The sequence below is a fragment of the Leuciscus leuciscus genome (assembly GCF_965113295.1).
Source record: "Leuciscus leuciscus genome assembly, chromosome: 23".
Classification (NCBI taxonomy): Eukaryota; Metazoa; Chordata; class Actinopteri; order Cypriniformes; family Leuciscidae; genus Leuciscus; species Leuciscus leuciscus.
Window position 1 is genome coordinate 32,237,424 of NC_138747.1, and position 12,744 is coordinate 32,250,167.

General features: G+C 38.1%; 1 protein-coding gene across 12 annotated transcripts in view; it reads left to right on the forward strand.

Annotated features, from left to right (window-relative positions):
• Nucleotides 1–12,744, forward strand: part of atp2b2 (ATPase plasma membrane Ca2+ transporting 2) — a 186,452-nt gene that overhangs the window by 140,617 nt on the left and 33,091 nt on the right. For all 12 annotated transcript variants that reach the window (XR_014202070.1, XM_082156376.1, XM_082156375.1 and 9 more), the window contains 2 exons: nt 9,857–10,098; nt 11,123–11,357. Coding sequence is in view for 11 of the 12 variants with exons in the window: in XM_082156376.1 (XP_082012502.1) it covers nt 9,857–10,098; nt 11,123–11,357 (477 nt within the window). In the remaining variant the exon portion in view is untranslated. The remainder of the gene's footprint in view (nt 1–9,856; nt 10,099–11,122; nt 11,358–12,744) is intronic.

Sequence of the window (12,744 nt, forward strand, 5' to 3'; positions counted from 1 at the left end):
TTGGTTCTGTGTGCTGGAATCAGATCTGTTCCTGATCTTGCTTTGAGATGCCGATGAGCTGAAACAGGCCTAGCGAACGCCTCCTCTCAGCAGACGTACTGAACTCGTCCCAGGAGACCAGCTCTGAGAGCTCTCAGAACCAGACACAGCATGGATACGCATATCATTCCAGACATCTTGTTTTAACATAGACTGAAATGAGTAGAACTCTTCATCCCGTGAGAGATCCAGCAAGCTTCCATGCTTTAATGCTGCATTATGTAATTAATGCACAACCTTTTCCTCACCCGAAACTCAAGAGCGGCTTCAGAAACTTTTCAAAGCCTCCTTCCCAACTCACCCTGAAGAACAATCCTTCATTAACCTAATCATTAAACTAATCATTCCCCGAATCTGGTGTTCCAAATCAATAATGGCCAGCCTTTCAAATTGCTTTTAAATCTCTCGTTATGCAATATTATCATCAAATATTGGATTCAATCTTTTTGTCAGAGTGTTTTCTCTCAGTTAGCACAGGTTCTGAATGAGTTTTTGTTACTGGTTGATCGCAGGCCTCATTGATCTGAGCTCTTGCACCTCAGTTTCTGAGTGAATAAAGTTCACTCAAGCTTATTCACTTCAGGCGCATGTGTTCAGATTAATGAGGTCTACGATCAATCAGTTGTCAAAAACAAATATAAAACCTGTGCTTATTGAATGAAACAAAATTGAGAAAAATATTGAATCCAATAGTTTGCAACAACATAATAATGAGAGATTTATAAGCAGTTTTTGTTGGCAAGACATTTTTGACCAGGAACACAAAGCAAAAAAAAATTTTTGTCCAATGTGGTAATATTAACTAGTAGGGGTGTAACAATATATCGCAATACAAAAATATGTATCGTGGATAGTGACAATATGTATTGTCTATATAGATCACCCAAAATAAAAATTACTGTGTGATAATTTTTTTTAGTTTTCAGAGTTTTAGTGTCAGTTCTACATTAAACTACTATATATAATGTTGAATATAATGTATAATAATGCAGTGGTGGAATATGTGTGTGTCCTGATAATGCCAAATGTCTGATGTTACCAGTAAAAGTGTCCGACATTATTATAAATATATCTAGTCAGTGACAGTGAAAGCATATTCATCTACAATAATTCAGTATTTTCAGCTTCAGAATCATGAATATTGTTATTCTGGTGTCTCTATTGTCCTGTGCTTTGAGTTTCAGCACCAAGTCCAAGACTATTCATTTATACACACTATGAAATACCAAATTTAGCATTTTAATCAACAGTTTTAAAACAAAAAAACAAAACCTTTTATCATATGTCTTGGAGTATCGCATTAATATCGTATCGTGAGTTCAGTATCGTGATATGTATGGAATCGTGGGTATCGTTACACCCCTATTAACTAGCATTATTGGGAAAAGGAAAAGGCATTGTATCCGACCTAAATGACCAGAACACAACCAGAGGGAATGTCATGTTCTCAGGCAGAACGGCTGCCCACCTGTTTGAAGCATCTGTGCAACTTTGACCTGGACTTGATACAGATTTGCCATTCATAATGTATGTAGCGTGTCTCACCGGTATGCGGCTACGGAAGAGTTAGTGGAATCCTGCAATGTGAGACATGGCACAGGTGATGAACACGAACACTGATACTGCAGCCGGTAGTCTGAGCTCAGGTTTCTTTACCACATGTTCCATCAGACCTTCTGGCCCTGTGATTGGAGAGGTCAGGTCTGACACTGATGTCATGTTCCCGGGATCCCATCAATTCTTGATTGGAGGTTACATGTGCGTATGCGGCAGTGTGTGTGTGTGTGTGTGTTTCAGCACTGTTCTCTAGGTCACCGGCTACGGTGTGTTTTGTTAACTCTGGATTCTTAGTTACATCAAAGACAGTTGCAGTTGGACCTTCTTACATCTTTTTTAAAGGTGCGTTTGAGCACAAATGATCAGTTTGGGGTTTACATGTTGCTTGTGTTTTATTAATGCACAATGTGTTTTTAATTGTCTTCGACCTGGGAATCTGGGAACAGCTCCATTACCTTTTAAGGCCCACTGAAGTGCCTTGGATCACGCAGCTTAGTTTGATGCGTTGCCGTAATTTCCACTGAAACAGGAAGATAAGGCGGGACATATTGAATGGCTCCTCCCCCTTTTCGAATAGCCAATAGCGTTTAGTTTACCTCACAGACTGACAGCACCATGGAAGCGAATCCGAGCGCTGATGATTCGCTGGATTCAATAGTAGAGGACGGTGTGAATAAATTCGAGCCATTTCATTCTTAACCATCGTACAGTTGTAGACCAGAATAAAACTTGAGCGTTTGAGCAACCGAACACACACTCCAACACATATAGCTCTGTGACGTGTCGACGGTCGCTTTGGTCATGTGGTGTTTATAGCATAGGGGGCGGAGCTTCAGATTCTAGAGAGCATTTGATTGGACAGAAGATGTGATGAGAAGCTGAAGTCTGCGGTGATGTCATAAAAATCCCTGATCCATTTTAGCAGAAGTGAGAAACTGTAAGTTTTTAATGCTTCTCCTAAATGTGAATTTTGCCATTGTTTTGGAACAGACAAGCTTATTCATAACCTAAAAGGGATAGTTCACCCAAAAATGAAAATTAGCCCATGATTTACTCGCCCTCAAGTCATCCTAGGTGTATATGACCTTCTTCTTTCAGACAAATACAATCAGAGTTATATTAAAAAATGTCATGGCTCTTCCAAGCTTTATAATGGCAGTGAATGGCTGTATATTTTTTTAAGTCCATCAAAGTGCATCCAGAGCCATAGAGAGAGAGAGTTGCGACACTCTTTGATGTCGCCACTATGGCTGTCACGTGGTTCATGTAAGCCCCAATAGTTCCAAAAGGTACGCTGGCTGTCATGTTCTTCTATGGGACAGACATCAGCGATTGCATTATTGAACGGTAAATATAAAATAAAACACACACCCAAGTACTTTTTCAGCTGTTATTGCATTGTTGCACTTTGTTAATGTCAGTTTTGCATTTGGAGATAAGTTTTAGGCTATATTTTTGGAGGGAAAAGCTTAGTGTTCATGTTCGCATGGGTAGTAGCACTGGCTTTAGCGGCTCTAACTTAACTTTTCCATATCATTCATCTGATGATGGACGTCTCATGATATTTATTTTAGCACAACTGGGCTGTATTAGGCTATTGATTCCCGTGATTTTGCTTTATTAGGCTATTGATTCCCGTGATTTTGCTTATAAATTTTGATTCAGCCATTAGCCTACCTTCATGATCACGCAAAGAGGTCTGCCGTGGCGGTCCGTTCAGAATTCGCTTAGAAGCTAGCTCACTTCTTCTGATGAAAGTGGCCACCCCCAGGACCACAACGTGAAACATGATCATGTTAAGACTAAGAATATTATTTTAAGATTAAGGCCATACACATTATCAAAACTATAACAGATTAAAAACGAATTTAAGCATGGCTGATACAAATGAAGGTTTTCAAATAAAATATTTTTTATTAAACAATGACAGACAACAAAAATGTGTGCTTGTGTGTGTGAACAAGAAAAACAAAAACCAGGGGCAGGTGATCCATGAAACAGACAGGACTTGTGATGGCCATAACAATCCTAAAGGTCCAGCATTGTTCTCACAAGCCGCTTCACTCAAGACAATAATAACATAATGAAAAGTTAGTATATCCCAAAAAATTAAATTAAATAAAAGTTGCTATAAAGGTGGTAGCGATTCATTACCGAACTCTTAGTTGACGAAGTCGCGCTAGCTAACTAACGTTAGCTAGCAGGCAGTGCTTGAAAATTGGTTGAAACAACCAACATAAATTATAAATAATTACGCTGTGCATGTACAAATGAAGACCAGTATAAGCATCGCAAAGGGCCTCTGATACAATATAGACAGTTGACAATTCAAAAGAGGTCGATATTTCGGCAACTTAACTCTGGAACAACTCGACGCGCAGCAATGTAAGTGAATGGTGTCCAACGCCCAAATGACAGTGTTTGGAACTATTCCGATCTTCATATCCCGGAAGTAGGCGGTTAAAAGCGCCGCCATTATTTACAACGGAGGTCTATGGGAGTGTCGCAACTCTCTCTCTCTATGGCTCTGAGTGCATCTATCCATGATAAAAGGGCATCCATCCATGATAAAAGTGCATCCATCCATGATAAAAGTGCTCCACAGGCTCTGGGGGGGTTAATAAAGGCTTTCTGAAGTGAAGCGATGAGTTTGTGTAAGAAAAATATCCATATTTAAAACTTTATCGTCTAAAATAACTAGCGTCCGGCAGACGAGCAGATCCGTTTCCTCGCTAGAGAGGCGTTCGGTCTTTCCGCTTGCAAATTCCTCCATGTAAATAGCGAATCTGCCATGGCATGTCCGCAACCGGCTTTTAAAGGGAATGAGAGATGAGACTCTGATTGGTTTATTGCATGTTACGCCCAAAACACACCCATTACTTATTAAAAGAATAGAGACAACCCCTTTAGACCATGCGCCGGGACCGCCGACCATTTTTCCCGTCATTAAACAAGGAAAAGTGGATTCGGACTCGCCCTAAGTGTACTTGATCCGTGCGCTTTAGACCATGCGCTTAGATCGTTAAAATAGGGCCCTAAATGCATTTCAGGAGTATTTTTCAGAGTTGCCCATCCCTGGTGTATTTTATCATGAACCATGTTTTGTTTTCTAAGGGTTATGCTTAGACAAAATACCTGCTACTCGTATATGCTGGAAAAAACTGCTTCTTTGTAAATCTAAATGCTATTTTGGGAGCATTTTTTCTTCGTGCCCGTGACAAGGTGAAATATCTTGCTGTCTCGTGTTTGATAAGTTGTGACTCATTTTGGGCAAAGTCGTTTGTCCGGCTGCAGCCGCTCCATGTGGTTCACAGACTCTGCCAAAGCCTCTCCGCGACTCCTCGGCCTGCCACTCACTCATTTAAAGGGAGAGTTCACCCAAAAAGAAAATTAGCCCATGATTTACTCGCCCTCAAGTCATCCTAGGTGTATATGACCTTCTTCTTTCAGACAAATACAATCAGAGTTATATTAAAAACTGTCCTGGCTCTTCCAAGCTTTATAATGGCAGTGAATGGCTTTATATATAGTCCATATAGTCCATAAAAGTGCATCCATCCATGATAAAAGTGCATCTATCATCATAAAAGTGCATCCATCCATGATAAAAGTGCTCCACACGGCTATGGTGGGTTAATAAAGGCCTTCTGAAGCAAAGTGATGCGTTTGTGTAAGAAAAATATCCATATTTCATATTTTACTCCTATTTTATTATTTAAATATTTCTACTCCTACTAATATATTTAATCCATATTTTACTTTATAGACTAAAATAACTAGCTTCCAGTAGACGGCCTACGCAAGTCGACTTACACCAAAAGAGTAACACTTGACCGGACGCACAACGTAATGACGAACGTGGAAGCGCAGAGGATAAAGCACTTTATGATGGATAGATGCGCTTTTATCATGCATAGATGCACTTTATGATGGACAGATGCACTTTTATGATGGACAGATGCACTTTTATGATGGACAGATGCCCTTTTATGATGGAAAGAAGCACTTTTATCATGGATAGATGCACTTTATGATGGACAGATGCACTTTTATGATGGACAGATGCACTTTTATGATGGACAGATGCCCTTTTATGATGGAAAGAAGCACTTTTATGATGGATAGATGCACTTATATGATGGACAGATGCACTTTTATGATGGAAAGAAGCACTTTTATGATGGATAAATGCACTTATATGATGGACAGATGCCCTTTTATGATGGAAAGAAGCACTTTTATGATGGATAAATGCACTTATATGATGGATAGATGCACTTTTATGATGGAAAGACGCACTTTTATAATGGATAGATGTACATTTATCATGGATAGATGCACTTTTATGATGGATAAATGCACTTTTATCATGGATAGATGCACTTTTATGGACTTAAAAAAGTATAAAGCCAAAAGTTGGAAGAGCCAGGACATTTTTTAATATAACTGATTGTTTTCGTCTGAAAGAAGAATGTCATATACACTTAGAATGACTTGAGGGCGAGTAAATCATGGGCTAATTTTCATTTTTGGGTGAACTATCCCTTTAAGCCAGTCAGCTTTGGCAAAACGCCTCCCTCATGGCCTGTCACTGTCAGTGTAGGGAATGCTGGGACATTAAAGAGGTGCTATGAAAATGACCTTCTAGGAGACACTGGTGGCCCTGCAGTGAGCAGGAGAAGAGAGCGAGGGCCCGTGTGGAGATCAGGAGCCGAATGGGGCCGTAAAGAGGAAGTATTTGCTGCCAGTGCATGTTTTGCCATATGTCGTGGTTCATAGGAGTGTGTGTTGACCAGGGAGAGGACAGCTGTTCAGGAGAGCGTTCAATGCCAGCGCCTCTCTGAAGGTGCCACGAAATCCGCATCAAACGCATGAGCAGTTCTGAATGACCCAGGTGAGCAAATATGAGATATTATCCACCATATTCCTGAAGATCTTACTGCGTTTTGAATTATGGGTGGCTCTTCCGGTTTGGGGAACTTCCATTCAAAAAGACTGAAAAGAATCGTTTCAAATCATAAGGTTGCCCTACAAATATCACAGGTGATGTTAAAATGGCACTTTTTAGAGCTTACTGTACGTCCTTTTACACGGCACATCTAAGATGTAGATATAGTAAAGCTAAAATGAAAAGGTGGCATTTAATGATGCATTAAGAGTTCTGCTTAAACTCCCAGGGTGGACAAGCCCAAGCCAAATGTTCGTATCTAATGATGTTCCTACGTTGCATGCTGTGGTAATGATTTATATGTATAATTTCATGTGTTGATTGGGTGATTCGAAAAATACAATCATAATTGTCTTAAATGATCCAACATTAAGTGATACAAGGTATTCCTCCTGGTTCTGGAAGCACTGGAACTCAAGTTTGTATGTTCTTAAATATTGTTTGTTGTATACAGATCTATGTTTGCATGTTATTCTTTTCTTTTGGTTTCTTTACTTTGTGATATGGACCTATGGGTCTGGAATAAAGAAGTCAGAATCTTCATGTTTTATTTTCAGACATCATGAGAATAACGTAACACTTGGTATTTTAATGTGACAATATAACAAGAATATCTATGGCAAGAGCTCTCTTCACTTTTCCTCATGATTCTTTTCTTCTTTTTTTCTATGCATTCTGCTGTAATAGTATGAAAAAGGACAATACATATAGGCTACAGCACATTTGTGGTCTGTTCTCCCAATTTAATTGATGAAATATCCCATTAATAATTCACTGGAATGCATGAATCTCTCATTGTTCTCCTCAAATCCAGGTTTGTTTTCACAGGTAATTGCAATTTATTATTAGTCAAAATGACAGAAATCACTTTGAAATAGTATCACACAATGCTGAAGTTAATGAACATTTTTGATCAAGGCAACGTATGTTAAATCGTTCAGATACAGTATTACTACAGTGTGTCCTGTAGAGTGTTGTCGAGAGGCCTGGAGAAGTTTAGGAAGGCTCAGTACAATGGAGTGGTTTTCAAAATGCCAGTTGTGGTTTATTTTAGAAGCTGCATTTCACAAGGTGTAGTCCACATAGTGCAAAAAATATATATAAAAAATGCTGTGAGCAGCAAAACTGGCACTAAACAATGTCTAGTGGCACATCCACAAAATATCAGCATGTCTCGCCTCAGACATGTTCAGGCGTTTGCACAGTGTACACTGGACGCAACATTCCCTCTCAAACATGCAGACAATGGTTTAAATATACAAGTTTCCCGCCAAACACTAGTGGGACGAACCATTGTCACGGGGTGGAACCTTTCCCCGTAACACTCATCACTGAATTCCACAGCAAAACATTGGCACCTAAATAATATAACTAATATTCAAGAACTAATTTCTGACATGCAATAATCATAATACAAACATACATAACATACAACCACAAACTCAAACATTTAACACCTCATAGCACTCATGTCTCTCTCCATCTTGAAAAATGGTACGGTCTGGCTATGCGCACTACCAGAGCCCACCTCCAAAACACTGGCAGCTAAGATCTAACATGTGCCATATGCAAACTTACACAATGAAGAAATCATTTAAAACAAACAATGGCTCTCTATGATCAGTCAAAACATTAACATGTTGAACACTTGATGTTGGTATTGTCCATCCACATTATAGATTGTCAACATACAATACATAGTAAACTATTCCTGCAGCACCATGTAAATAGCACTAGGCTGTTTAAGACATGTCTCCTTATATCAAACCTTTTTGGCATAAAGGGTTATATAAAACTGAGTCAAGAGCCCTATAGAGTACTATACTGAACCCCACTGGACCTTTTTAAGAGCTTGCAGTGATCCACGATCCTAGATATGAGAAATACTGGGAAAGTAAATCAGTGAAGTTAATTCACAATCAAGGTCTTGGCATTTCAGCATTTCTTCTCATAAATAAATAAACAGATTATACGATTAAATTCCCTGAAGTAATTCTAGCGAGATATTGTTTGGAGAAAAATTCAGACATGTTTGATTAAACTGCAGATAATGAGATTTGAATAGGTTTTGTGAAATGAAATTTCTTTTTTTAAAGCTTTTTCAGGCATTCAGATGTAAGAAACAATCATTATATCAGTTTTATCTGTAATCGGTGTAAAGAAGGTTCTTTCCCTTTGAAAGATGATTTGGATCATAGATGTTTAAAGAACAGAAAAGTGACTTGATCTCCAGCGATTGAGTCTGTCAACACAAACGAGCCTTTAACTCCGGGGAGAATGTTCGTACGTAATAAGTGGACTAAAAGTAACTTTGGACAAAATGCATATTTGCAGTGTAAAAGGGGTTATAAATATAGAAATCAAAAAGAAAACTATCCAGCATGCTAAAGCATGAAATGATGATACACACTATATATGTATATATTACAATTTCCATAGAAAATGAAAACATTGGTTACATTTTGAATCTTTAAATCCCAGTGTCAGTGAGAGATTGTGTAAAGTGTAAAGTGGTCGAGGAGATTCCCTCCTTCCATAAAGTGCTTTGAGTGCCGAAAAAAGAGCAATATAAATGTAACGGATTATTATTATTATCTTTTCTTTTTTTTTTTTTACAGATTATAAATAAATAAAAATTAATTAAAAACAACTGGTACTGCGTTAGATTAAACTGGAAGGGTCACAGCACTTGCATATTTTTGTCCTATTATTAGTTTTTACTGCTTCTATTGTTCTCATTTGTTAGTCACTTTGGATAAAAGCATCTGCTAAATGAATAAATGTAAATGTATTAAAGTTCATGCAACAAAGTTCATACACACTCTAGAATGAATTCTACAAATCAAAGTTTGATCGGAGTCTGTATATAGAGCAGTTCCCGATGAAGTTTAATATTTTGAGTTTGAGATTCATAACAAATCAAACCCAGAATGCTGTGCAAAATGCTGTAAAAAAATAATTCTAAATCACATATTCTCCTTCTGTTAGGCATCCAACCCTAACCTGTTGATACTGTACGACTGCGATGTTATGCAACCCTTAATGATCCTCAACATTAATAGAACAGAATTTAATATACATTTAATATTCAACAATAATTGAACTAAATTATTAACAACAGAAACAAACTCTGTTGCGTTATTTTCCTGTTGTCTCTGTAAAGCTGCTTTGAAACACTCTATATTGCAAAAAGCGCTGTATAAATAAAGCTGACTTGACTTGACTTGACTCTAATGCAGTATGTAGCTTGTGTAACTGTTAAAGCTTGTGTAACTGGTCTCTGATTCCTCTCTGGTGTTTCCACCGTTCCAGCCTGCAGATAAAGAGGGAGGTCTTCCCAAACAAGTGGGCAACAAAACCGAGTGTGGCCTTCTGGGACTGGTTCTGGACCTGAAGCGAGACTACCAGACCGTTCGCAACCAGATCCCCGAGGAGAAGCTCTACAAGGTGTACACGTTTAACTCCTCCAGGAAGTCCATGAGCACCGTCATCAAGCTTCCCGACGGAAACTTCCGAATGTACAGCAAAGGAGCGTCTGAAATCATCCTTAAAAAGTGAGCGGCTTTCATCAGCTCTATGATGTCTATCCACAATTCTTCATGAAAGCATTTCAACGTCTCGATGGCAAATGGAAGGTCGTTATGTTGAATTACTGAGCCTGGAATGATTTAGATGTGCAATTTGGTGCAGATTCTGATATTAATATGGCAAGAAAGTGAGATGAAATTCTGATGAGATCAGACTAGTTGCACAAAATTCATATGAAAAACAGTCGTCACCTATGGCAAGCCGTTTTAGCTTAAATTGTACCCAGCGTTACTCGTCGTAATTGCATTTTTACTAGTAAGAATTCAATTAGAGAGCTCTACAAATGAATTTTTACTAGTCATATGTCTCCATTGACTTCCATTCATTTTTAATTACGGAGCTCTACAATTGAATCGTTAGCTCTCTAATTCAGTTGTTACTAGTAAGAATGCAATTGCAGAGCTCTTTAATTCAATTACAGAGCTCTGCAATTATACATATCTTTAATTCATTTTTTTACTAGTAAAAATGCAATTACGACGAGTAACGCTGGGTACAATTTAAGCTAAAATGGCTTGCCATAGTCACCCAATATCTGCCAATAATATTTTTTAGTAAGATGATATTTAAATGCTTAGTTTTATGATCAAAGCTCTGTAGTTTTAAACATATAATAATGCAATGCAATATATGATGATTTAGAGATCGACAAATATGGACCTGATGGATCATATTTGATGCTCATGATTTTTCAACACATTTTTTATTTTATTTCTGTATAATCAAGTAAACCAAAGTCGCTTCATTCCAGTGTTCATCTTATATCAAAGTTATTCTTACATTTACTTTATACAAATCCGTAAAGATTTCACAGGAAATAGAGACGTGAAGCACGAGCTGAAGATGGACGGTTGGACAATTATACTAAAATTACACTTAAAAATTGCTGGGTTGTTTAAAAAATTGGTCAAATATGTATAAAACAAACCCAACGGCTGGAAAGTGCACATGGACTCAATGATACGAGTGACTCTGGTGTGTTTGGTTCAGGTGTTCTCTTATTCTGAACGATGTTGGAGAAACTCGCGTGTTCAGGCCGAGGGACCGGGACGAGATGGTGAAGAAGATCATCGAGCCCATGGCGTGTAACGGACTCAGGACCATCTGTGTGGCCTATCGGGACTTCTCCGGAAACCCCGAGCCCAACTGGGAGGACGAGAACAACATCTTGACCGACCTGACCGCAATATGTGTCGTTGGAATTGAGGATCCTGTCAGACCTGAGGTAAGAACTTTCTTCATATTTGATCATGTCATGGTTATTATTCGAAATATTTTGCATTTTATGCATGAGAACACACCTGTAATGTGACCTCCGCATCAGCTTTTTTGCTAAATATGTGAAAAGCTATATATTTTCAAAATTGTCTAGTTGATGTCTAGTCTTAATACACACTATCTTAACCCTGGAAACCTGTGATATGAAATAGTAGTCTGAAAATTAGTTTTTTTAAACTGACTTTTATTGAACCTTTATGAACCCATATTGTATCATATTTGAAACATCAGGTTTTTATACCTCATATAGTATGATATAGTGAGAATATGGAGGAAAAACAGCTCAAATTTATTCAGAGCAGATTCTGATATTAATATGGCAAAACAGTGAGATGAAATTCTGATAGTTTGTAATGTAAATCAATGAGATCAGACTAGTTGCAAAAAACAAAACAAAAATCATATAAATATCAGTCGTCACCCAATATCTTCCAATAATATGTTTTAGTAAGATGATATTTACATGCTTAGTTTTATGATCAAAGCTCTGTAGTTTTAAACATATAATAATGCAACGCAATACAATGATGATTTAGAGATCAACAAATAAACCTTCCTCAAAAGCCTGATGGATCATGATTTTTCAAAAACAGGATTTCTGGATAATCAAGTAAACCAAAGTCGCTTCAGTCCAGTGTTCATCTTGAAAAATTACTAACAATATCGAAGTTATTCTTACATTTACTTTATAAAAATCCGTAAAGATTTCACTGAAAGTAGACACGTGAAGCACGAGCTGAAGATGGACGGTTGTACAATTATACTAAAAGTCTTTTACTTGCTAAAAATGTCTTACACTAAAAAATGCTGGGTTGTTTCAACCAATGGTTGAGTCAAATATGGACAAAAATAACCCAATGGTTGGGTTGGTTGATATTTGACCCAAACGTGGGTTGAAAGTTTGTTTTTAGAGTGTACAGTAACTATCAATTAGACAACGGACGGTTTTCAGCAAGTTTACTGTGTAAATGCAACACAAGGGGCCCTATTTTAACGATCTGAAACACAAGTATCAAATGTGAAACGCAAGTAACTTTGTGTGCGGATCTCGGGCGCTGTTGCTATTATACCGGCGGGATAAATGACTCTTGCGTTCGACGCAAATCTAAAATGTGTTGGTCTGAAGTCGCTTCATTACTCATAGGTGTGGTTTGGGCGTAACGTGAAATAAATCAATCAGAGCGTCATCTCACATTCCCTTTAAGAGCAGGCGCGCTTGTTCCATGGCGGATTGCTCTTATAACGGCGGATTTGCCAGACGCACGCCAGGAGCGGTTCACAGCCGAGGAGACCGACGTTCTCATCAGGGCCGTAAAACACAGAGAAGTGACATT